We start from the raw sequence: 25,215 nt of genomic DNA, 5'->3' as shown, positions 1-25,215 counted from the left end.
TGGGAGTTAGGCCTACTGTTTGTTGATGTACACTAATGGGAGGGTGGATTTATTAAGAAATACACAAATGGATCCTTTTATAATTGATAATAGCACTTACCTTTTAAGATGTTAAGCATTTTATATCATTTTTTTTTTAAGTGCAGTTGTCTTACTTTGGGATACAGAAACGCATCACTATTCAAAGCTCACTTATCCAGCAACCACATCTCAGTTGGCTTTGTCACTCATCTGTCCTTGGGTTCAAATTAATGTACATAAATAGCTTTATTGGAGGAATCTGTAAGGTTTCAGAACATATCTCTCAGTAATATGGAGGGCCTATTAATTAATGCAAAGAATGTGTTGTAGAACTCAAGGTCAAGTGCTCTTTCAATGGATCTATGAATCAGAATAGTATGTTACATATGGCCTTATAAAAATAGTCAGTCAGTCATCCAACAAGTGTTGTTGAACACCTGTGGACATATATAAATGTGACAGTGCATAGGGACTGAAAATGTGGAAGAAGCAAGACAGAGGTGACTCCAAAAGTTTGATGACGATATTCAAGATGGAACAGCGGTGGTAGGCCAGATGTCCAAAATTTCCTTCTTATTCACAGCTCTTCTATTTGGCTAAATATAGAAGTTACCATCTAAACTAAGCTGCACTGGTTGTCTCTGGGTTGTCCATGGATTGGTCATGCTAAGTAAGGCTACCCATTCTACCACCCAACCTCTCTATATCTCAGAAGCTTAACAACCAAAGGTTTATTTCACACCCATGTACAGCTAATTTCAAGCTACCAACATGAAACCAACTGGCTTACAACATCCCTGAAAATTTAACAATTGCTTCCTGTGTGAGCTGGCTCCAGTGCACCCCTGGGGAGAGGACTCTTGACCTCACAGCTCCTGACACACTGAGCCCTCCTCACAAGAAATGCCCAGTCCAGGTCTTTCCTCTTAGGAAAATGCCCTTTCTAGACCAGAGGGTGGAGGAGGAGCCAATTCTACCTCGTGCACCAGTATCTTCCTTCCCTGCTCCTTCCTGCTAGAGCTGGGCTTTCCAACTTCAGCTTGCATAAGAATCACCTGAGTCCTTGTTAATAATGCCCCTTCCAGTACAAACTTGCAACCAGTCAATAAATAAGTCCTAGAGATCTAATGCACAGCATAGTGATTATAGACAACACTACTGTTTTATAAACTTCAGTGTTGCTAAGAGACTAGATCTTAATTGTTCCCATCACAAAAAAGAAATGATAATTATGTGATGTGACAGAGGTGTTAGCCAATGCTATGGTGGTAATCATACTGCAATACAGAAATGTATCAAATCAACACAAGGTACACCTTAAATTTATACAATGTTACATGTCAATTATATCTCAATAAAAATTATTTTAATTTTCTTTTAAAATGCCCCTTCCTAGGCCCCACCCTCCAAAACTTTTGATCCATTATATCTGAGATGGGCAGTGGTGCCCAGAACAGACTCTAGAAACAGTGCCCCAGGAATATTCATTGCGATTGAAGGACCATCCCTGGATTCCCATAGCACCCTGTATCAGAACTGCCTTTGGGTAGGAAAGTGTGCTGAGGGAGGTCTTTATCAGGAAGAGGGCTCAGAACTCGTGGCCCCAACATCCTCGTTTCACCCCAGCCATGGCCAGGTTGGACTTTGTGCATCTGAAGCTTCTATAAGGTAAGGGCCACTGCTCATTTGTAGCCATCAAAAGCAGAACTCGTGGTGGTTAACAACAAGGAGCCCAACTGCTGAGTTCCTCTCCCTCCATACACCACTTACTAGCTCTGTAACCTTGGACAACTCACGGAGCCCCTCTGGGCCCCGGGGTCCTCATCCATAAAATGGGCATATTAATAGTACCTACATCTCAGGTTTGTTGGGTGGGTGAATTGAGTTAACAAAGCAAAGTGAGTGCCTGGCATATAGTGTGTCCTATACCAGGGTTTACTGATTTGATCCCCACACCGTTCTGAGCACACTAGAGGCTTTTAAAATAAGGTTGTTGGGTTTAAACCACTTACTCCTTCGAGCTTCAGTTTCCTCATCTTAGAAATGAGAGCAATGATATACTTGTAGAAATAATTATAATTATTATTATAACAATGACGGCTTACCTGCCCACTGCACAGGATTATTGTAAGAATAAAATGTGACGATGATGTGAAAGTGCTTTACAAACTATAGATCACCATGTAAATAAAAGTTTGTCATTTTATCTCTGATATTGTTGCTAATTTGAGGCAGAACTCGGAGTCTAAAGGCTGGATTCCAGTTTCTGCTGTGCTGCCTGCACTATGTGGTGATGGACAGAGCTGTTTTCTTCTCTGAACCTCAGTTTCCTCTTCTGTCAAATGGAGCCTCCTAGCAGAGGCGTCATCTCTGTTAGGTGACATCGTGATCGTCAGTGGTTCCCAACCCTGGCTTTACATTGGAGTTGTCGGGAGAGCTTTTTAAAATGCCCACGTGGGCCGGCCCGTGGCTTAGCAGTTAAGCGAGCGCGCTCCGCTACTGGCGGCCCGGGTTCGGATCCCGGGCGCACACTGACGCACCGCTTCTCCGGCCATGCTGAGGCAGCATCCCACATACAGCAACTAGAAGGACGTGCAACTATGACATACAACTATCTACTGTATGTCAGGGGCTTTGGGGAATAAAAAGGAGGAGGATTGGCAATAGATGTTAGCTCAGAGCCGGTCTTCCTCAGCAAAAAAAAACAGGAGGATTAGCACGGATGTTAGCTCAGGGACTGATCTTCCTCACAAAAAAAAAAAAAAATGCCCATGTGCCAGTGGGCTCAAGTCTGAACCAATTAGTCAGAATCTCTAAGGACAAGGCATAGGATAGGAGTCAGTACTTATAAGAAGTTCCCTACATAGTTCTAATGCAAATCCTGAATTGAAAACCACTGATGTTTGTGGAACAGCTTTGCAAACTGCAAAACATAATGTACAGTTTATGTTTTTTAAACATTATTAGTTGACTGATGATCTTATGAGAGACTAGATCCTCTGAAAATCAGGCCAACGGGTATTTTCCACCATCTGTCTGAAGTGTGCCTGGCCAGGGAGAATTGAAATTCACCAGTTCCTATTCTTGCCTCTTGCCTTCAAGTCAAGAAGGCTGAGTGAAAACAAGCCTCCCTCAGCTCAAAGATGCTGCTGGGATGCTGTGGGAGTGAGTGGAGTTGGTGTAATTGGACTTGGAAGCGATGCCTCCAACCATGGGGACGCATTCAGTGTTCTGTTTTATCAAAATGACTCCAGTGCAAAGGCACGTACATCACAGTGTGACAATTTACCCCACTTAGGTTAGGAGCCAGGAGATTTTTCTAGTGAAGTCCCCATTTGTGGTACCAATCCTGAGTCAGCTCCAATTTGGACAAATGCTGTCTCTGCTAATCGTCTACCTCTTCTAGCACACGGCCATCGTCATGCACAGCACATTCCCTCCTCTTGGATGTGTCTTCACAAAACAGAGTCTTCAAGAAATTCTTCCCTCAGTGGAATCTCTGGGGTTCATGGAAGTGAAGGGAGAGAGAGTGTCTGGAATAAGAGGGGGACATTTTATATCAGTCTGTGTACTATTTCTAATAACTTTCACACAGTCATGATGTTCTTACTAAACTGCCAGGCCCTGACGTGATGGACATTTCATATAGAAGTAATTCTATACTTCCATACTTCCATATAGAAGTGGAAAGTTCCAGATGTTTCCCACCAAAGGGAATCTCAAAACAGGGAATAAGATGGAAACTTGTTTGAGAAGCAATAAAATGTAAACTTGATAAAGGCAGTGATAAAAAATAATAATAATGGGTGATCACATGCACAAGGGTCCTGCTGGGAAAGTTCACAGACAAATGTGTAAATATGTGGTGTGGGCTATGTCATCGTTGTGGGCACATGTTTGCGTGCAACACAGGAAGAGCTAGAACCCTCATCTCCCCACCCTCGGGCCGGGGTTCTCAATACTATGTCTTCAACTTTCAATGTTTGCATTAAAGAGCAGCTGCCATGTTTCATTGAAACCTCTTCAGATTCCCCTGTCAAAGACAGAAGACTAAGCTGGCTCCAGGTCTAGTGTTTGGTAATACTAGCATAGGACCAGTTCTTTTGTATGCAGAGTTTCACTCCATATCTTAGAGTCTTGTTCTGCTTTTCACCTTTAAGGCTTCATTGATTCACTTATTCATCATCGACCACCGATTTGTGTAATGGCCTTAATCTTGAGCCTGGTGTGAAATATCTAATCCCTCCTGCTGCTTTCCCCACCCTGAGCAGATTATGTCCTCTGTTTTGGGAACTAAATGTTGGCATTCTATATTGGAAAGACAAACCAGACTCCTGGAAATCAAAGAGTGCATGAGGGGTCCTCTCCCTGTTATTTTAGCCTCAGGCCATCTAACTTAGATGGAGCAGCAGGTAAGGAGATCCTGCAGGCAGAGCACCTCCACCCCAAAGGAAGCACCTAACATAGTTCCTAACATTTAAAACAATGGGTGAATGTATTTAAAATTTATTTGCAAGAAATGAGACTTTTTCCATTTTTAGGACAAGAAAAGCATTTGAAATTTAATCTGAACTCATAGTCAGGAGATATGGCAAGCAGTGGGCTAACCATTTTGGGTAGAGAACTGAAGTTGGGGAGGAGCGCAAAGTGACTATGAAGTGTGCAGGGCTTCCCTCTCATCCGACTCTTGATCAGTCTCAGCCAAACCCAAAGTTTGCCAAAAACTGGAAATAACTCATATGTCCATCAGAGTAGAATGAATAGAGCCAGCCCTGATGGTCTAGTGCTTAAAGCTCCACACTCTCCACCTCAGCGGCCCAGGTTCGTTTCCCAGTCGCGGAACCATACCACCCATCTGTCAGTTGCCATGCTGTAGCAGGGGTTCACATAGAAGAATTAGAAGGACTTATAACTAGGATGTACAACCATGCACTGGGGCTTTGGAAAGAAGGGGAAAAAAAGAGGAAGATTGGCAACAGATGTTAGCCCAGGGCGAATACTTGCCTGCAAAAAAAAAAAAAATGTAGAATGAATAAATAAATTATGATTTTTTCATTCAGTGTAATATGAATGAAGATGAGTGAGGTGAAGTGAAAATGAGTTTTGTAAAACTACTTGTAACAAGGATGAATCATACATGCAACAACATGGTATGAACAAAGCTGGACACACACACTCAAAAAGTGCACATTGTATGATTCTATTTCTACAAAGTCCAAAAGTATGCAAAACTAATCTGTAGTGTTGGAAGTCAGAAGAGTGGTTCCTATGGGGAAGGGGTGGGTAGAGACTGGGAGGAGACACCAGGGATATTTCTGGGGCACTATTAGTGTTCTGGTTATTGACCTGGTTGTAACATGGGCATATTCACTTTGTGATAATTCATTGAGTATAATACTTATGATTAGTGCATGTCATATGTGGGACAGTCTTTAAAGAAATCCAGATCTTGGATTGGGCCCTGCTTGTCCATCAGGAATTGGGTTTGCTAGAACTAAGTAGGTCCTCAGAATCCCTGCCTAGCATGCTAGGTGCACGTCTAGAGTCAGGGGAACTGAGTCAAAAATCTGAGTAGATCATTGGAGCAACAGTGGCAGATGAGGCAGGCCAGGGCGAGGACTGCACTCACTTCAGGGATCATCTGATGCCAGGTCTTGGGAGCAAGTCCCACAAAATGGTAGAGCTGAGATTGCTGGCATTCAGGATTGGCTAAGGGGTTGGGCGGGCCAGAATATGCAGATGGAGTCTACAAGTGGGTAGACAGTGGGGAGTGGTGTGTTGGGAGCTCAGGTCTGTTATTTTTAACCCTCAGCGGGCCACACTGACTTTTCTCCTATGGCATGTCCTTTCTCCTGTGGATAGTGGGATTGGCCCACGCCACATGGGACTGTGGCCCTGATTTTCAATCCAGGGAGAATGGCTCTTATTTCTCAGAACAGCAAGCTGCCAGGGCATAAATTGCCAGAGTTCTTTCTCAACTGTTGGCCTGTGTAGAAGAGACTTGGCTTAATGGAAGAGGGTGATAAAGGAAAGCTTCTGGAAAGAGAAAGTCTGAACACGATCAGCATTGATGCAGAGCGAATGAGGAGGAAGAGGGTTTTTGTGCAGGTCAGACCACAGTGGGATATAGTGCGGTGGGAAAGTATATTTGAATAGGATAATCGAGGGAGCACAAAGATAGGAGAGTCTTTGAGGATTCAGAAGCCAGGAAGCTAAGGTAGCTCGTCGTGGGCAAAGTGTAGGGGCTGCTGGCTTGCTACAAACCTGCTCTTCAGTTTCACGTCTTGCATTTCTAAACCACAGTCACACCCAGGGAGCTAGTGGGGAATGAAGTAAAGAAAATTGTCCTCGGGCAGAGGTGTAAGGCTGATTTTTTCCTAATTGGACTCCAAATATTTGGAGTCATTCACCACTACAACCATTGATAAAAGCAGGGTGTGGACCCTCTTTGAGTGTTCCAGACCCAAGTGGGGTGAGTAAGGGGGGCCCATGATCAAGATCCTGCTTGCAATGGGGGAGTGAACTCAGAGAGACAAAAAACAAATTTATCCCCAGCCTAGAGTCCACCAGCCATAAAAAAAAATGGTCAGTGGACAGAAGGCAGTGTGCCTAGTGCTGGGAAAAACCACAAGGTGTGATCAGGGTTAACATTCAGCATAGTTCCCTTAGGAGCGAGCAGTTATAATTATGAAGGTTTACTTATCCCACTGTGTTTGCCCTGCTGGGCAGTAAGATGCAGGATGAGTTGGGAAATCATTATTCAACACAGTAATAACACCACCATGAGTGTGTCTAATTCCCTGGTGCCGGGGTTTCAAGGCATCGGAAAGTGGTAGCTAGTAACCAAATTCCAGGATATCTTAGGAAATCTCAGAGGAAGTGGTTTCTTTTTAATCCATAAAATACTTCCTGAAAGTGTTTTTATAGGAAAACTTTATTTAGAAGAGTTTCTTGAAGCCTGGACCAGCACACCAGGAAGTATAGGGATAACAAAATCTGCTCCTTCCTGCCCCCACCCTGCTCCATCCAGATGTTTCTTCCGCAAAACATGTGAAACCCCGATTTGGCAGAGATGTCTGATTAGCATCTGACCTCGCCCAAAAGGTGTGATTTATAGCATGCTGATCTCAAGCATTTTGATACAATGCCCAAAAGAGCAGAGAAGTCGCACTAAAAGGATCTTATGGAACTTCTCCAGCCAGTGGGTAGAATTCCCATCCCCAAGCCGGGATGAGATCACCAGATCCTCAGGACAAAGAACTCTTCTGGGGCTATACGTATCTAAGGAGGCTGGACTAGTGAGAGCAAAGCCAGTGGATCCTCAGCACACAGGTGGTGGCGGGTGGCTGAGTTGACCTGCCTGAGCCCTGAGTCCAAGCCTGCTCAAGTCTTGGTGTGGTGCTCCCTTTGGGTCACTTGCTATTGTCGCCACTGTCTCCCCCAAGGAAGGAGGAATAATTGCACCATCAATCACAGAATGCCGGCATATCAGGATGATTTCCCAGATGCTCTCAGGTTTGCCGGATTTCCCTCTCCTGATGGCGTGTGACTGACAATTTACTAAACCTCTCTGTACTCCAATTTCCCCATCTGTTAAAAGGGGATGGTAGTAGCCTATGCTACTCACAGGGCTGTCGTGAGGGCTGAATGAAATTTAAATGATCAGGGTGCTGGGCACAATGCCTGGCCCGGAATAAGTGCTCTCTATGTGCTAGGCAAGATTTTAAACCCACTATGAGCCTTTAATAGCTTGATTTCAATTAGACGGTCCTGAGGGGTTAGATGGAGCAGGTGGTTTAGCATGTGTGACCTGGGGGTCAGGGGGGGTGGCATTTGGAAGGAATCTTGGAAGAGCAACTGGAAGATCCCCAAAGAACAACATCCTGACCTCCTCACGGGAGCCACTACTGAACCAGGAGCCTCAATAGAAGAGAGTCCTTGATGGCAACTATGTACCCCAAACCTCTGTTGTCGCTAAAATTTCTATTTCTGAGTATGTCTCAGAGGGAGTAGGAGCAGGTAGAGAAAGCCTTCAGGAAGTTATCCATTAGGTGGCGTCCAGCTGGCAGACGGAGAACTGCCCTCTGGCCAGGAGGGATAGGCAAATGTTGGTCTTTTTGAGTCTCATCAAACAACACTCAGTCATTTCAAACGTCCCAAGATGGGCAGCCTTGCCCCCTGATGTTCTTCCCCTGATTTAAAAAAATCCATAAAATTTAAAGGGAAATGTATGCCATGTGTTTCCAAGAATTATCACTTAGTTCATCAAATCTATTGTTTTCTGAGAGTTGTTTGGAGTCCAACAAGACTAATGAGCCTTTTTCAAATGTCTTTTAAAATCCTTTTTTTCTTAGAAGGACATTTAGAGGCTTTGAAAGTTATTCCAAGGGTAAAAATAATAATATTAATAATAAATTGCTCAAAACTCTAAACCCCAGCAGCTTCAAAATTTACTTAATATTCCAAAACCAAGGGACTTGAATTATTACTGGAGTTTGTCATTTCTTGTTTATGAGCTTTTCTAAAAGGGAGAAAGAAACCATACAGAGGTTTGCTAGAGTTCACTGTGTGGTTCACTGCCATAACTATAGCCCAGAAGACTTCCAGAACCTTCTCAGCCTGAACCTCCAGAGGAAGCCACTCTAACTTGGTAGCATCAAAGAGGCCAGGTTGGAGTCGTACTGAGTGTACTGACTTCTCAGCGTGGCTTATTTTTGGCTGGTGGATCAAAGCCCTCCCAGAACAGTTCTCTTGTAGGGCATACAATCTATGTCACATAAAATGGGTGATATACTGTTCATTGACTGCGAGGTGGAAAGGGAACAATTTTTCTTTGGGGTGTGTGCAAAGGAGCCCACTGCCACGTGGCTGCCCTTGAACGCTGTCATCTGATGACCTCTGGTGGTGGAATTTTTCCCAGCATGTGTGCATCGATGCTTCTGAGCCAAGCCATCCAACCATGTTACATTTTCCTACATTCCTTTCCTCCTGTTTTGTCATTCACATTAAGCAAGGAGCAAGAATCAGTTGCAAACACCCAGAATAAAGTGGTGCATGTACCTGACCAGACAGCCATTTCAAAAAAGTTGCCTGATGCCTTCTCTTTCAGTGAACCTGATACATTTCCTGTAGAAAGAGAAGGGAGCAAACATGAAGGAAAATGTGGCATCCACAATTGTTTTCATTTTGCTACTTTTTCTCAACATCAACCTTCTGAATGGTAAGTAAGAGACTGTCCTGCTACCTTTAATTTTCTGGGTGTTTATCAAGAGGGTGGAGAGTCCATCACAGTCCTCTTGCAATGCAGTTAAGAGAAATGAAAATGTCCATGTCATTTGCTGCTATGAAATTATTTACAATATTTTTAGCTTTCAAATTAATGCAAAAGAATTAATACATTTAATGCAAAATCTTGTCTCTATGCTCTGACTTCCATCCTCATTCTGGGAGTGCAGGGAAACAGCTCTACAAACGACAAAACCAGCCTTTCAGCCCAGGTTCTGTCGGTTACGAGCTGTATAAGCTTGAGCCAATTATCTAATGTCTCTGAGTTTCCACAGTTTCAGAGTGAGGATAGTGATGTTTCCTCCACCTCAAATGAAATAATGGATGTGAAAAATCTTTGCAAAACCGTAAAGAGATATAAGAGATGCTGTTACATGGCGGGGAACTGGTACAGCCCACTCTATTATCTATGTTAATGGAGGAAACGAAGTTCACAGCTAAACTAGAGTGAGTGTGCCAGTGTGTACTTCTGTAAGTATGCATCTGTGTATAGCTCTGTGTGTGTGTGTGTCATGTGGGCTCTATGTGGACATAGGTGTGTGTACCTGTGTGTATGGTGCCGATGTGGTTGTCCCTCTGTTTGTGTGCATTTTATGAGATAATGAGACAGTCCATTAACTTTAACTGTCTCCTCTCAAATGGGCAAAAGGAACAATTGACTGCTTGTAATTTCCCAACTTTACCCTGCTCTCTTGACTTTCCTGGATGTACTACTAATAACCAGTGAAATGTGAAAGAGACGAGCTTCAGAGACAGAGAAAAAGGAAAGCAGAGATCAGGATAATCCATAGGGAAACGTTAAGTACTCAAATCACCGACAATTGCCTTAACTGGCTTCTGCGTACGCTCATTATTGAGCCATAGGGGTTTAGGGGTTTTTTTAATAAACTTTTCTTTCTACTTCAGCACTCCTTCCCAGCCACAACAAAAAACAAACAAACAAAAAAATTGCTTCAATCTGTGAAATTATCCTGAAGAAATTTTCCCTGGAGGACAAGCAGTGTTACAAATATTGGCAGAGCTAGCCCAGGGCTGGCCGGCATGGAGTTTTAAGGTTTTCTGTAATTCTTTAAAGGTTTTCAGGGGGGCTGGGAGCTGGAGTGTAGCTCGGCTGCAGCTGACACTATCAGCCTGGTGTCCTCGGCCCCAGCCTGTGCGCCGAATCATACCATTCCATTAAATTCTTTTTTTCTGGCCAGTTTTGCTTGGTGGCCCCTCTTCCCATCCATGTTCTCCTCCAAACTTGCTCTTTCTGATCTGGTGATCAGCTGGAAGTTTTTGCCTAGGACCCAGCACGAGGGGTGGGGGGACAAGTGTGGGAGAAAACTGAGAGATCCCCTCTGAGGTGCTGAGACCGACGCCTGCTCACTCTCCTTTCTGCTCCTGACTTCCTGAGCTAAGCGCTCGAACATCCAGTTCAGCCGAAAGGAGGATCAACTGGGGTTAAGTGGATGGGGGTCTGGGCTCGCCAGCCCAGCAGCATCAGGGCAAACTCCCAGGGCCACTCTTTCCCTCTTTGGCCCTGACAGAGAAGGAAGAGAAGAGGGGGCCCACTCTCCAAGAGCTTTGGGGATGGGACAACTAAAAAATTTCATCCCCTTGACGTTGTGTTTTCCACATGTACCCCACTCAGACCTTCTGTCTTCCAGCTGGGCCTGGATACAGCTCTTAGATAATCCTCGTAGCTCGTAACCAGGAGAACAGCTATCCACTCCCTCACCTTACCATGCCTCCTACCCCAAACAGAATCATAGAATTACAAGGAAGCCCTTTGCCACCTCACCACATAAAGGCCCAAGGAGAGAGGGGGAGAGATAAGAGAAAAGAGACTAAAAACCAAGATTCAGAAAGGGAGGCAGGAGAATGGGAAGGTAGCGGTGAGACTGGGTCACAGGTCAAAGCTGAATGGAATCAAGGAAAAGTGAAGAAAAAAGAAAGGAAAGGAGAGAGGAGGGGAGAGGGGCAGGAAGCAGATACAGTGAGAGAACAAAAGATCGGAGATTGAGTTCACTGTGTGGGATTGGCAGAGAGATGGAGATGAGCGAGCAGAGTAGAGAATGGCCAGAGAGCATTGTATCAGCAAATCGTCCTCAGGAAGACACTTGTGCCTGGGGGAGAATTCATTTTATGGTCACCTTTATGCTGTGGGAGGGTGTCAGCTTTATAGACTCCGTGGGATGACAGAAGGGCCACACACTCTTCAATCCGTATGTATCCATCTCATTCTTGATGCTCACTCTTTGTTGAAATATTACAGTTAGTCACTGATTTAGATTGCTGGTATCTCCATCTCCCAGCACACGCACACACACACGCACCACGGCAAAGCTCTCTCCTAGTCCTGCCAACATCAGGGCAGCCCACAGAGGAATGTCGCTGGATGCCAATGCTTTGGCATTTCTGAGCACCTCACCCGTAGGCATACTCACCCCGAGACCTCATCGCCGGCCTGGTCTCATCAATCGCTTCTATCACAAGCAGAATGGTCAAATGGTTGAGTGCACCTTAATATTGACTCCAGCGTCTTCTGGCTTTTTTCTAGGACAGTCGCCTCCAGGAAAACCTGAGATCATTAAATGTCGTTCTCCCGAAAAGGAAACATTCACCTGCTGGTGGAAGCCCGGGGCCCAGGGAGGACTTCCTACCAATTACACGCTGACTTACCACAAGGAAGGGTAAAAAGTTCTCTTCTCTCCTATCAAGCCTCACACGAGTGTTCTCACTCTCCGGACCAAAGGGATCCTGGTTCCAAGTTAGCATTACCACACTTCCCTGGATTGACACTAATAAAGCTCATACCACTAGGGGAAGGGGCTTGAACACCATGTCCACATTTTCCTGTTAATGTCCTTGAGGAGCTCTCTCAGTGTGCGTAAGCTCACCTGCCACTGCGGCAATGCAATATAGCAATGTTCCCATTGCCTGTTGCAAGCTTAGGTTGCAGCCCAAGGTCACATATAGGTTTCCTAAATGATAGTTAATTTTAGATACTCATCTGTAAACCTTCTGTCATCTTTAATTTTTTTTCAGTAATCATTACCTTTGCAACATAAGGGGATTATCATGTAATTCTTGACAACCCATAGTACACTAGCTTTTCAATCTTGTTTCATGTCTAAGAAAATAAAGAGCCCTATATGGAAAGCAAATTGCTGATCCAGGATCCATGGTCTCCCAGAGGGCATACTTGGAGCTAAAGTTGCAGTGTGGACTAAACAAGGTCATCTCTGGGTGAGGATTTTGTTATACTCACAGTGAGACCCTCCTGGGAGTCCCGGGAGAGCTGTATCCTTCCCTGGTGATGAAGATATTTACTGGTAGCAACAGCTGGCCCACTTCCCAATGAATGCACTTTGTTGTACACAAAGCTGTCAACCCTTCTGGGCCCTAAAGGGGCATTATGTAAACAGATTTCAGGAACTCAAACAGCCAACCAAAATGGAATAAGCCTCCACACCTGTGTGGTGTGTCTTGCGTTGAGGCCCGTCAGTCTAAATGTGAGCAGCCTAATGAGCTTCTTGGGCCTGAAACATGTCCTTTCACAGTCACTTCATTCTGTGGCTGACAGTGCAATCTGAAATACACTGACATCAGTGTGTACCCCCTTTAGCGTTTTTTTTAATGAAACACAATGCAACACATAGGTGCAATAAATGCTGTATTGTGCATTGCCCCCCATTGTGTGTATGCAGGAGAAAGTCCTATTTCCTGAGATGACCCAATGGCAGTTCCCTGGGTATGGTGGTGCCTTGACCGTTGAAAGCTCAAGTGTTTATTGGCAGGGAACATATATCACATAGTTCACAGAAACCTATGGAAGGCAAGAGTTGATGAGAAGCAGAGTCATTGAGGCCCTAATGTGACCCTCCCACCCACTTCTCCAGCACTCGCTTCCCTGTCTTAATCCCAGCTGACATAGGCAGCTTGGAGCGGACATGGCACAGAAGATTGGGGAGCTGTTCTTCAGCTCTGGTTTTGCATTTGGAATGCCTGATCCCCAAAAGCCAGCCATATAGATCTATTAAAAAAAATCTAGATTCTTTTTACTACTGTCTGACTTTGGATATATTACTCGTTGCAGAGAGACAGTCACCCATGAATGTCCGGACTACAAAACCGGTGGCCCCAACTCCTGTTACTTTAACAAGAAGCACACCTCCATATGGACAATATATATCATCACAGTAAACGCTACGAACCAGATGGGAAGCAGTTCCTCAGATCCGCGTTATGTGGACGTGACATACATAGGTAAGGGGAAGGGCAGTAGGCGAGGAATTCGTTACTTCTTTATGGATTTACCAGTAGTCAAGCTCAGTTTAGTCTTCTTGGCTTTTGGATGGATCCCCAAAAGGAAAGATGAGAAAATTCACAATATCCTTGTCAACTGAATATTTTAAACCAATTTTTATCTAGTCATTCAGGACAGTAGCACTGGCACTTCGGGTCCTTGTGTTTCTGTGCTTTCCCTTGACCCTTCTTCTCGTCCTCTTGCACCCAGAAGGAATGTTCTATTTATTCTTTCCTTACCAGTCCTTCCCTCTAGCCTTCCTCCTGCAACCGATGTGCCCTTCTCCCTTGGCAAGTTGGGATTTCTTTTCTCTCTCCCCGGGGAAGACAGGTGTTCCACGGAGTAGCAGCTCTTAGAAGGAGGTCATCTGCTTCTACACTCACAGGAATTACACCAACTGCTTTGCCTCAAATTCAATTCTCGACATACATATGCTTCTTAGCAACTGGAGTTATTATTTAAAGATAAAGAATTTGAGGAATAAATAGTGCTACTTGAGCAGCAGGCTAAAGGCCAAGAACACAGGTACAGTGTTTGGAGAAGTCATTAGCAAAGTAAAACAAAGTCAGCCTGAGAGCTGCTTCTTGCTTTGCATGCTCAACGTTGAGCTGTAGTGCCATCGAGCATAACTGTAGTGGCCTGTATGGTTTAGCAGGGATGACAAAGGGAATCTTAGAACAATAGACTGGGTTCAGTCCTCACCTTGGGTAATAATCTAGGGGGTAGCTAATTAGGTTCAAGATCACCCACATCTTCCTAATTTACCTAACACCACCCAACAGGGAAAATCAGGCTAGGCCCCTCAAGTATTCACTTGCATGTTATCTCATTGGCATGTTATCAGTGGTCGAGCCTTAAAAACTAGAAAAGCTTGTAACACCAACTGCTACACATTTGAATATTTTCTCCCCCCAGCAAATCATTGCAATGAACATGAGGGGGGAAACTGAATTTGATGTTAATTTAAGAAAATCAAAAAGGTAACCCCACTGACAAGTAGGGATAAAATAAATTCCAGTCATATAAATTTACTTGAGATATGAAGCCTTTAAGATGGTAAATGCCAAGTAATTCCTTTTTTGTGGGCTCTTTCTTGAATTGCCTTGTCCTCAAATGTTAAAATATTTATTATTTGAGGGCAAAATAGTAAAAGCAAGAGAAGTTCTGAAATGAGCAACTGCTATAATGAATGTGATCCACAAAACATGGGATCACTGAAGAGTAGTAGGTTGGAAAAGTGAAATCATTGAGTGATCAAATTCACATTGACTCCAGAGAACAAATTCTCTGGTGGAAGAATGTGTTGGACCATATTTTTCAAAATAACAAAGAAAGTGTCCATGTTATGCTCATATAACCCTGAAGCATACAGTGTTGGCAACAGGCCGTGGAAGTTCATTTAAAAATCAGTGTGGGGCCGGCCCCGTGGCTTAGCAGTTAAGTGCACGCGCTCCGCTACTGGCGGCCTGGGTTCGGATCCTGGGCATGCACTGGTGCACCGCTTCTCCGGCCATGCTGAGGCTGCGTCCCACATACAGCAACTAGAAGGATGTGCAACTACAACATACAACTATCTACTGGGGCTTTGGGGAAAAGGAAATAAATAAATAAAATTATAAAAAAAAAAAAATCAGTGTGAACTGTGATAGACTCTCTATCCACTTGACTCTCAACCAGTAGAAACCTGCAGCATGGAAAGACAACATTGGCAGGTCATCTCTCAGAAACAGATTTCATTTTGTTCTTGCCGTTGAGTAATACTTAGCTATGTTGAAGACACTTGATAGCAGTGATTCGCAGCCGGGGGCTCTTATGCCTCCCACAAGATATTTGGCAATAGGAGGAGACACTTTTGTTTATTGCAACCCAGGGAGGAGGGCAGGGGGTATTGCTGGCATCTAATGGGTAGACGTCTGAGATGCCACTAAACATCCTACAATGCATAAGACAGCTCCCCACAACAAAGAATTATTTGGCCCGAAATACAAGCAATGCTGAGGTTGAGAAACTTTGCTTAACAGATTCATCCCAAACATTTTACCTATACTTTTGTATAAATATCTTTTGATCAGAGGCTTTTCTCAGCATTATGTTTAACTTAAAACTTATATTAAATAACTGATGTTTATTTAGTAAGTACACGTAAAATAATCTTTCAGGGCTGGCCTGGTGGCGTGGTGAGTAAGTTCGCTGGCTCCACTTCGGCAGCCCAGGCTTCACAAGTTCAGATTCCAGGCGTGGACCTACACACCGCTCATCAAGCCGTGCTGTGGTGGTGTCCCACATACAACATAGAGGAAGGTTGGCACAGGTCTTAGCTCAGGGCTAATTTTCCTCACCAAAAAAATAAATAAATAAAAAATAAAGTAATCTTTCATAGGTATTTACTTAGTAACACAAAATATTAGGATTAGTGGCACATTTTCTAAAGTTCATTTTTAGGCAACTATAGATTATAATGCCAAGCACACTGTAGTTACACTCGCTCTTATCCCACCTGGTGTGGAGCCTGATTTGAGGAGGTAATAAACGAATAGAGAAAACATTACTGATAAGCAGGACTGAGACTGGAGTAAGGTAAGCCAGCGCCCTAGACATCTCACTCTTAAGGAGACAGATACTCACAGACCTGTACTTGAAGGAAGCTGAGAGTAAGTGCCTCCTTAATATTTTTTAATTGTGGTAAAATATATAAAACATAAAATTCACCATTTTAGCCATTTTAAACTGTGCAATTCAGTGGTATGACTTCATTTACAATGTTCTGCAATCATCACCACTATCCAGAATACTTGTATCACTCCAAATGAAACCTTCATACCCATTAAGCAATTACTCTGAATTCCCCCCCTTACCCCAGCCCCAAAGCAACCACTTTTGGTGGTTGAAACAATCTGTCTTCTGTCTCTATAGATTTGCCTACTCTTGATATTTCATATATATGAAATCATACAGTATGTGGGTCTTTTGTGTCTGGCTTCTTTCACTTAGCATAATGTTCTCAAGATTCATCCATGTTGTAGCATGTATCAGTACTTCCTTTTTATGGCTGAATAATGTTTCATTTTATAGGTATTGTTTATCCATTCATCAGTTGATGGATATTTGGGTTGTTTCCACTTATTGGCTATTGTGAATAGTGCTGCAATGAACATTCATGTACGAGTTTTTGTTTGAACACCTGCTTTCAGTTTTGGAGTGTATATACCTAGGAGTGAAATTGATGGGTGATATGATAATTCCATGTTTAACTTTTTGAGTAACTTTCCACAACAGCTGTACCATTTGACATTCCCCCCAGCAATGTATGAGGGTTCCAATTTCTCCAACATTCTTGCGAACATTTGTTATTTTCATTTTTTGAATTCTAGCCATCCTAGTGGGTGTGAAATGGTATCTCATTGTGGTTTTGATTTGCATTTCCCAAATGACTAATGACATTGAGCATCTTTCATGTGCTTATTGGCATTTGTACCTCCTTAAAATTTGCGCCCTAGGCATCTCACTTTCTTCAACCTAATCCCAACTCAATTGATCAAGCAAATCAAATGCAAATGATCAAATGCAAAGTGTCTCATAACCGTGGTGGAGTGAAACAGCAGAGAGAGCTGCCTCTCAGTTGTATAGTTCTGTGTTCAAGTACTACTTTTACTAAATATGGAGTTTCTTTCATATCTACAGTTGAACCAGACCCTCCTGTGAACCTGACTTTGGAATTAAAACAGCCAGAAGACAGAAAACCCTATCTGTGGATGAAATGGCTTCCACCCACTCTGGTTGATGTAAGATCCGGTTGGCTCACACTCCAGTATGAAATTCGATTAAAACCCGAGAAATCAGCTGAGTGGGAGGTGAGTCAACCAGAAGCTTTTGTAAGGAACCATGTCCTTTGGCAAAGATGAAGCCCTCACAACTGAGAGTAGGTCATTCCTCCTAATTATTGGGCCACTATCTTGCCCTCCTGATGCTGATGTGACCCACCCAGATGTGGAAGGGCCTTCTCCATTGGGATTGATGGGGGCTCATCTCCACAGCTCTCCTGGGGCTGGTTAGTTCCTTGCACTGAACAGCCTCTTCTGCAAGATTTCCAACCTACCTCCCTCAGAATATCTTAGATCTAGACACCTATAAGAGTACTTAAATGGCACTAAGTGGGAGGAAAAAAATCTCAGTGTAACCAGTCCATGGTCAATGGCATTTTTATTCACTTTAAAATACTTCATTGTAAAGACATAATACAGTAAACTATAGGCATTATGTTATTCTACTCTTAAATACTTTAGTATAGGTCTCTCTTAAAAAGAGAACATTTCCAAACATAGCCAAAATAATAAGATCACATATAGAAAATTAATGAAAATTTCTTAATATCATTTAATAGCCAATTTAAATTTTCATTTCCCCCATTGCTTCAAAAAATATCTTTGACAGCTAGTTTGACCAAACCAGAATCCACTCCAGGACCACACATTGTGGCTGGTTGTTATATTCCTTCAATGTTGATGTGCTCAGGAGACTGGGCCACTTGTCCCATGGAATGTCCCACCTTCTGCATTTTTCTAATTAGTTCTTTGTGAGGTCATTTAGCTAATTTCTCTGCCCCTGTATTTCCTGTAGCCAGACATTAGATCTAAAGACTTGATTAGGTTCAGGCTAAACAATTTTTGGCAAGAATACCTCAGAGGTGATATTATATGCTTCATATTGCATCATATGAGGAGACACACACCATCTGGTTGACCTACTATAAATGATGCTAAAACTGACCCCTGAATTAGGGAGATCACAGCCTGATCCCTTGATTGTAGAGTCAGGTTTAATTTGTGCACAATTGCATTAACATACATGAATGCCCTGTTCTCTTCCACCTAGTGGCTTTATACCCATGAATAATCCTTTAATCAATTACTTCATTAGAGTGTACAAAATAACAATTTTCCAATTTTATTACCAGTTGCCTTCCATAAAATAGAATTTAAAAAGTGAGGAGTAGGAAACAGAATATTTGTCTTTCTGAAATAGAATTCCAAATAGACAGAAAGAAAACTTGTTAATTTTTATGTGAGCAATGTTTACAAGGAGGAAGGGATGCGCTGAGAGGGTGGAATGGTGAGAACAGGGTATCTACTAAGTCTAATCATTTGGCCTCACTCCTCTAATAGTTTATTATCTAAGGAAAAAATCTCGTTCTTTATAACATAGATCAGAGTGACTTCTGTTTTCTTTCTTCCTCCTTAGATTCATTTCGCTGGGCAGCAGACTCAGTTTAAGATTCTCAGCTTATATCCAGGACAGAAATACCTTGTCCAGGTTCGCTGCAAGCCAGATCATGGATTCTGGAGTGAGTGGAGCCCAGAGAGCTCCATCCAGATAGCTAATGGTGAGCGTCTCGACTACCTTTTGCTTAAATTCCTAAATATTTTTAAAACAGAATGAATTTAGTAAATTTGCATATAGTAACTACTAATGCAGAAACTATTTTGACCCTTAGCCAGAAGAATGAGTAGAGGTGGCTTTATCATCTCTCCACCTGACACAAAGACATTTGGAAGTGTAGCACTGCTCCCTGGGTCACTGTCAGTGAGGACCAGTTTCTAAAACAAGGCTGCAGGCATGAGCTTGGCATGTCTCAGAGGGTTTGAGTGTCAGTCGTTCTGCCCTCCCCATCTGCCACATCCTTATTATTTAGTCAAGGTCATCATCTAGTTCTCCCAGAATTTGTAAGGTGGAATCTCATCTCAAAGGCATACACTGATTTTCAGTCTCTGATGTCGATTACATGTTGGTCTCTTAGTCAAGGCACGGTATATAAGAGGCACTCAATTCTGGCTAAGTGCCATTGAACATGGCAGCTTGCATTCCACAAGAGAATGATTCATCTTGCATTTCTAAAGCACTTTACAGTCTACAAAATCTTTACCTTGTTTGGTCCTCCCAACCCTCTCAGATGTTGAAAGAGAATATAGTTACCATTAGAAATTAAATGTGAGGAAGCTGAGGCTCTCTGAAGTTAGAGGTCTTGCCTAGAACTAAGTGGCGATGCTTAGCTCTTCTGGAAACGTGCCTGGCCAAAGTGTCAGAGCTTGCCCTGGCTTGGCATACTGGAAAGAGCACTGAACTGTGGGTTGTGTAAGACTTACACATGCATCTGGTCCAGCCCTGGCTCTTACTAAATAAAAGCACAGAGTCTAGAGGCAGAGGCCTGGGTTCAAATCCCAGACTGCAAATTTATAGTTACCTGCCCATCGGTAAATCACTCTTTGAGCCTCAGTTTCCTCTTCTTTACATACAAGGCAATGTATGTAAAGAGCTTAACACCATTGATGGCTTTTAGTAAGAACTTAATAGATGTTAGCTTTTATTATTATTCCTGCAACTGATCATGTGGTCTTGGACTTCCTTTTTAAGGATTAAATAAAATAATGTGTAAAAGAATTTTGAAATTTTTAGATTTTGAAGTTTGTAAAATATATGCAACATACTCGAATTTAATAATATTGGAAAAAATTAAACCTGTCATTGATGCTTCTCTGTTTGGATTACTGTTCAAATTGAAGAAGGTGTAGGTAGGGGGAAAAAAAAACTCTTGTGTTCAAAAGTTTCATTCATTAGTTTTGTTTATTTGTTTTTAGTGATGCTGTATATGATCAAAGCTTTCTGGCTGTTTGCTTTTTAGATTTCACCATGAAAGATACCACCGTGTGGATCTTTGTGGCCGTTCTTTCTGCTGTCTTCTGTCTGATTATGGTCTGGGCAGTGGCTTTGAAGGGCTATAGGTACTTCACTGTCTATTTATCCACCTCCCAATCATGGTTGTCAGGAATAAGGGTAAAAAAAGACACTACAAAGATGATGGACACCTAGAGATAATTAAAGCACCTCATTTTAGCCATTAGCTGCTATGTATTCATCCATCAAAAATCTTTATCGGTGCTAGCAAAAGTAGCAGAATGGATTCATTTGAAGCTGGTGCTCTTTTCATCCAACTGAGGCTCACAGTTATAAAATAGTAAAAATCTGTCAAGAGCAGCTAAAAATCAAGAGAATCAAATAGTCCAAATAATCCACTAATTTCAGAATTAGCCTCCTCAATTAACCAGAGCTAATTTTGGTGTAGGCCTCAATAGTTATTACTTGTCTTCACCATTGATTGTTAGTTTCATATGTCCCCAGAATTCTAAATAGTATCTACCATAGTCCATGTAGCAGCTCTTTGGAGATAATACTAATCTTTCAAACATTACAAAGTGAGAAAATGAGTCATTTATCCTACCTCACAAATTATTTTATAGCATGGTGTCCTGCATCCTTCCACCAGTTCCTGGGCCAAAAATAAAAGGATTTGATACTCATCTGCTAGAGGTAAGTGCCAGAGGTGGAGAACGTAGTATGACTCACTGCTTTGTAATAATTATCTTTACACATGCGCACACAATCCCCATCAATTCAGCCTGGCCAGGTCAGTCATCCTTGGCTAGCTGTCCTTCCTCTTCCACATGTGTGTTTCTAGAAAGATGTGTGAGGCATGAGGGTACTTACCATCAGGCACCAAATGTCAGAGGGCAAGGAGAGAAAGCCAAGAAAACATGAAAACACATAGTAACACTTGCTAGATTTACCAAGTCTGTTTAGAAGCACAGAGATAAACATTTTGTGCACATAATTTAGAAAGAGGGTGAATTTTGATTAATTTGATTAATTTTGATTAATTGATTTTTATTAATTTTGTTATTTTGATTAACACAAAACAAAGAACCACCACCACCTCCTCCATCATACTTTGGTAAAAGTTTCCACTTGAATATTCCTTACATAAGGCCATAGTAACAGACCATTCTATTGCAATTGTTGCTCATTTTGAGCACTTAGTTGACACTGGATCAGTACAGTGAGCTGATGTTTGCCAGGGCCCACTTTAGTCAAAAGGGAATTAAATTTAAGTGTTTCAAATGAAAGGATGGGTTAGAACATTTTAAATTTCTCTCCACGTTGAAATATATAATTTCCATTTGATCTTAAACTTAATACTGATGTATATAAAAACAGTGAACTGCATATTATATCCCTTTACCCAGCCACTGTGAGGCCAACAGCTCAAAAATGTGAAAAGTGAGCCCCAGAGAACTTGGCTTGACTGTGTTCACTTTGGTTGCAAATATGAGGGCAGGCAGTAGAGCCTGGGAATTTGGGCTCCTGATCCAATGCTCTTACCTCACTCTCCAGTCACTAGCACTGACCTTGAAACAACCAGCACGAACGTCTCAACTAAGTAAATTAACTACTGTCTAGCTTGAAATTCGACCTTGTAGCCACAGAGACTTAATGATAAAATAACTACCCTTTGTGTCAAAAAAAATGTTTTTGTACTCTTACTCTCATTACCTCTAATCTTCAAAAGGACTGTCCCAGATGGGTATATTATTACCATTTTACAAATGGAGAAAGTGAGGATTATAGAGCAGCTTGCTGAAGTCAATACCGTTTAATAAGTGATGGAGTCAAGATTTAGGCACTGGTACCTGATCTAAGTCAGAGGATCAGGAAGAAGAGTGGAAAATAAGAGGAGGAGGCAGGAGGAAGAAGGAGGGGGAGAAGGAGAAGAATAGAGAGGAGAAGGAGGAGGAAGAGGAATAGGAGGAAAGGGAGAAAACATAGGGTAGCAGGAAGAGAGGGGGAGGAAGAAGCGGAAATGGAGCCGAAGGAGAGGGCAAAAGTAGCATAGGAGGAAAAGGAAGGGGAGGGGAAGGGACAAGCAGGAAGTGGAGGAGGGAGAGGAGAAGGAAGAGACAAGAATCAAGTTACCACTGCCAGACTCGAGAAAGGGGTGGAGGAGGTTAGGAGGCCAGCAACCATGTAACAGAGCCAGTGAGTCCCCAAGTGCCACATGCACGCATGAGCACTGTGGTTTTAGATGTTTCACAAGCTTTTCTTATTTAGTAGTTACATGTTTATTATATTATATACTACTTGCCCATTGAACTCATTATTGCTTAGCGAGAGACTAAGTTAAAATCATGAATTGACTTAAAGGAAAATATTAGATGAATAGTAGTCCAGGAGATGATTATTGATAGCCTGGTACACAAATGTCTGAAGTTTGGGAGATTCTGGTAGGCTGTTACCACATCCCACAGGCCTGTGGTCATGAACTCGGGCTGGGCTGCAATGCTGATTTGGAATGTTGTGAAGCTAACAGCCATCTCTCCTTGTGTCTGTGTTTTAATAGAAGGGCAAGTCTGAAGAACTACTGAGTGCCCTGGGGTGCCAAGACTTCCCTCCCACCTCTGACTGTGAGGACTTGCTGGTGGAGTTTTTAGAAGTGGATGACAGCGAGGACCAGCAGCTGATGCCAGCCCATTCAAAAGAACACCTGGATCAAGGTCTGAAGCCCACACACCTGGATCCTGACAGTGACTCTGGCCGGGGCAGCTGCGACAGCCCTTCTCTTTTGTCAGAAAAGTGTGAGGAACCCCAGGCAAAGCCCTCCACATTCCACACCCCTGAGGGCATTGAGAAGGCAAAGAATCCCGAAACAAATGTTACCCGCACCTGGGACCCCACAAGCTTGGAGGGCAAAATCCCCTATTTCCACGTTGATGGATCCAAATCTTCAACATGGCCTTTGCCGCAGCCCCCCAGCCAACACAACCCCAGATCTTCTTACCACAACATCGCTGATGTAGGTAAGCTGGCCATGGGCACAGCAGGTGCATCAGCCACTTTGTTGGACAAAACAGACAAACATGTTTTAAAATCCTCAAAAACCATTGAGACTGGAGGGGAGGGAAAGGCAGCCGAGCAGAGAGAGGTGGAAAGCTTTCCTTCCAAGACTGACCAAGACACAGCATGGCTGCTGCCCCAGGAGAAAACTCCCTTTATCTCTGCTAAACCCTTGGATTACGTGGAGATTCACAAGGTCAACAAAGATGGAGCACTATCATTTCTCCTGAAACAGAAAGAGAACAGCGACCAGACAGAGAAACCCAGCGCTCCTGAACACAGTAAGGAGTACGCTAAGGTGTCCCGGGTGATGGATAACCACATCCTCGTGTTAACGCAGGATCCGAGAGCTCAAAACCTGGCTTTGTTTGAAGAACCAGCCAAGGAGGCTCCGCCGCCCCTTCTGCAGAAAGACCTGGCCTCCTTCACCGCGACACCAAGCAACTGCAGACTCCAGCCAGGCGGGTTGGATTACCTGGATCCTGCAGATTTTATGCACTCCTTTCAATGACAGCTTGATTAATGAAAGGATTGGTTAAAATGTGATTTTTCTTCAGGTAACACTACAGAATACATGAAATGCAATCTACTAGAGAATGCTCAAGAATGTGGTTAGAATGACACTACTAAAACTCACAGTTCACTCCTCTTCATGCTCCATTTTCAACCAGCTGCCTCTTTCTCCAACAGCTAATTCCAGAACAAATTGTTTTGTTTCCTCACTGTGATTTGTAGATTTACTTTTTGCTATTAGTTATAAAATGATATGTTCAATGAAATAAAAGCACACTGCTTAGTATTCTTGACGGACAGTGCCAATAGGTATATCCTCTGGAAAAGGCTTTCATGGTTTAGCACATGACAGAAAGAAATGAAATAGTCAAAATTGTTTACCACAGGAAGATGATAGATATAAGAAAAGTGCCATGAAAACCAATTTCTTAACCTTTGTATTCCTCTGCATTTTATTAGAATGAACCAACTAAGACACATTTAAAGAAAGAATGCATTCTAGAACACCCAAAAAATTGTTTACATCGGTTCCTAATACCTTAGTGATGCATTGATGATATGCAAGTAAAAATGATGCCTCCAATTTTTCTGAAAATAGTTTGAACTTGTTAAGCATGGATTTTCTCCCCTAAATTGTATTTCATTCCAAAGCCTCTAGAGAATATAGTTTTGGAAAGTAAAATTTTCTTACATGAGAGGCAAATAAGATTCATGTGGAGAATCCTTCCAAAATGTTTTCCTGATTTATTTCAGCACGATAGATAATTTATTATACACCCTAGTCTTCTCTTAGTGGAAAAAAAAGATCCCAAAAGACTAACTTTAATTTAAAAGATAATCACAGCAGGATGCTAATGGAAATACTGCCTTACTGTACATACAAATTCTACTTTAATATAAACCCGTAAGTTTAACAATGTATTTTTGAAGACTATTTTTCTATCACTTAGGTAAAATAAAAGACTATTTTCTATCTTCCCAGTACAGCTGTTTACGTATTCAGTGGGTCCTTGGTATTTTCTGCTGTGAGGTTATAATGAGTATTTACAGTACATAGTAGTATATGCAGTCCCTGTTTGTGGAGTAAAATGCCATACTAACCCAAAGCCCATTGAGGAATATGAAGCTGATGACAGTGTTCAATTTCTATCTCCAGGTTACTTTAAACAACAACCGCCAACCTAGAGTTTCAGGGCTCTCCAGTGATCAGATATTTCTTCACCTATGAGTTTTGGGCTACTCTGGGGCTTCTGCTCTTCTCTGGGTGAATCTTCACAAAGCAGCCATGAAAAAGGAGAGTGGTAACGCCTAACATACTGTTTCAGAGAGAGGGTTTTTGTTTTGTTTTGTTTTTCTGAGCAATCTTGGGCAGCAAAGAAATTTTA

The 25,215-nt window shown here is 42.6% G+C and overlaps 1 protein-coding gene across 3 annotated transcripts in view; it reads left to right on the top strand.

Annotated features, from left to right (window-relative positions):
• The window catches only part of PRLR (prolactin receptor), a 156,157-nt gene extending 131,346 nt beyond the window's left edge, over positions 1–24,811 (top strand). For all 3 annotated transcript variants that reach the window (XM_014781582.2, XM_087443177.1, XM_087443178.1), the window contains exons 3-10: positions 9,131–9,241; positions 11,849–11,981; positions 13,388–13,557; positions 17,279–17,448; positions 18,836–18,977; positions 20,274–20,373; positions 20,890–20,959; positions 22,824–24,811. In XM_014781582.2, coding sequence (XP_014637068.1) covers positions 9,172–9,241; positions 11,849–11,981; positions 13,388–13,557; positions 17,279–17,448; positions 18,836–18,977; positions 20,274–20,373; positions 20,890–20,959; positions 22,824–23,828 — 1,860 coding nt within the window. In that variant the 5' untranslated portion in view covers positions 9,131–9,171 and the 3' untranslated portion in view covers positions 23,829–24,811. The remainder of the gene's footprint in view (positions 1–9,130; positions 9,242–11,848; positions 11,982–13,387; positions 13,558–17,278; positions 17,449–18,835; positions 18,978–20,273; positions 20,374–20,889; positions 20,960–22,823) is intronic.
• Positions 24,812–25,215: the final 404 nt, after the last annotated feature.

This window comes from Ceratotherium simum, chromosome 18 (assembly GCF_057802395.1).
Source record: "Ceratotherium simum simum isolate JZ-2026a chromosome 18, ASM5780239v1, whole genome shotgun sequence".
In the NCBI taxonomy this organism is placed as follows: Eukaryota; Metazoa; Chordata; class Mammalia; order Perissodactyla; family Rhinocerotidae; genus Ceratotherium; species Ceratotherium simum.
The sequence above is the reverse complement of the archived record's forward strand: the minus strand, read 5'-3'. Positions and strand labels throughout refer to the sequence as shown.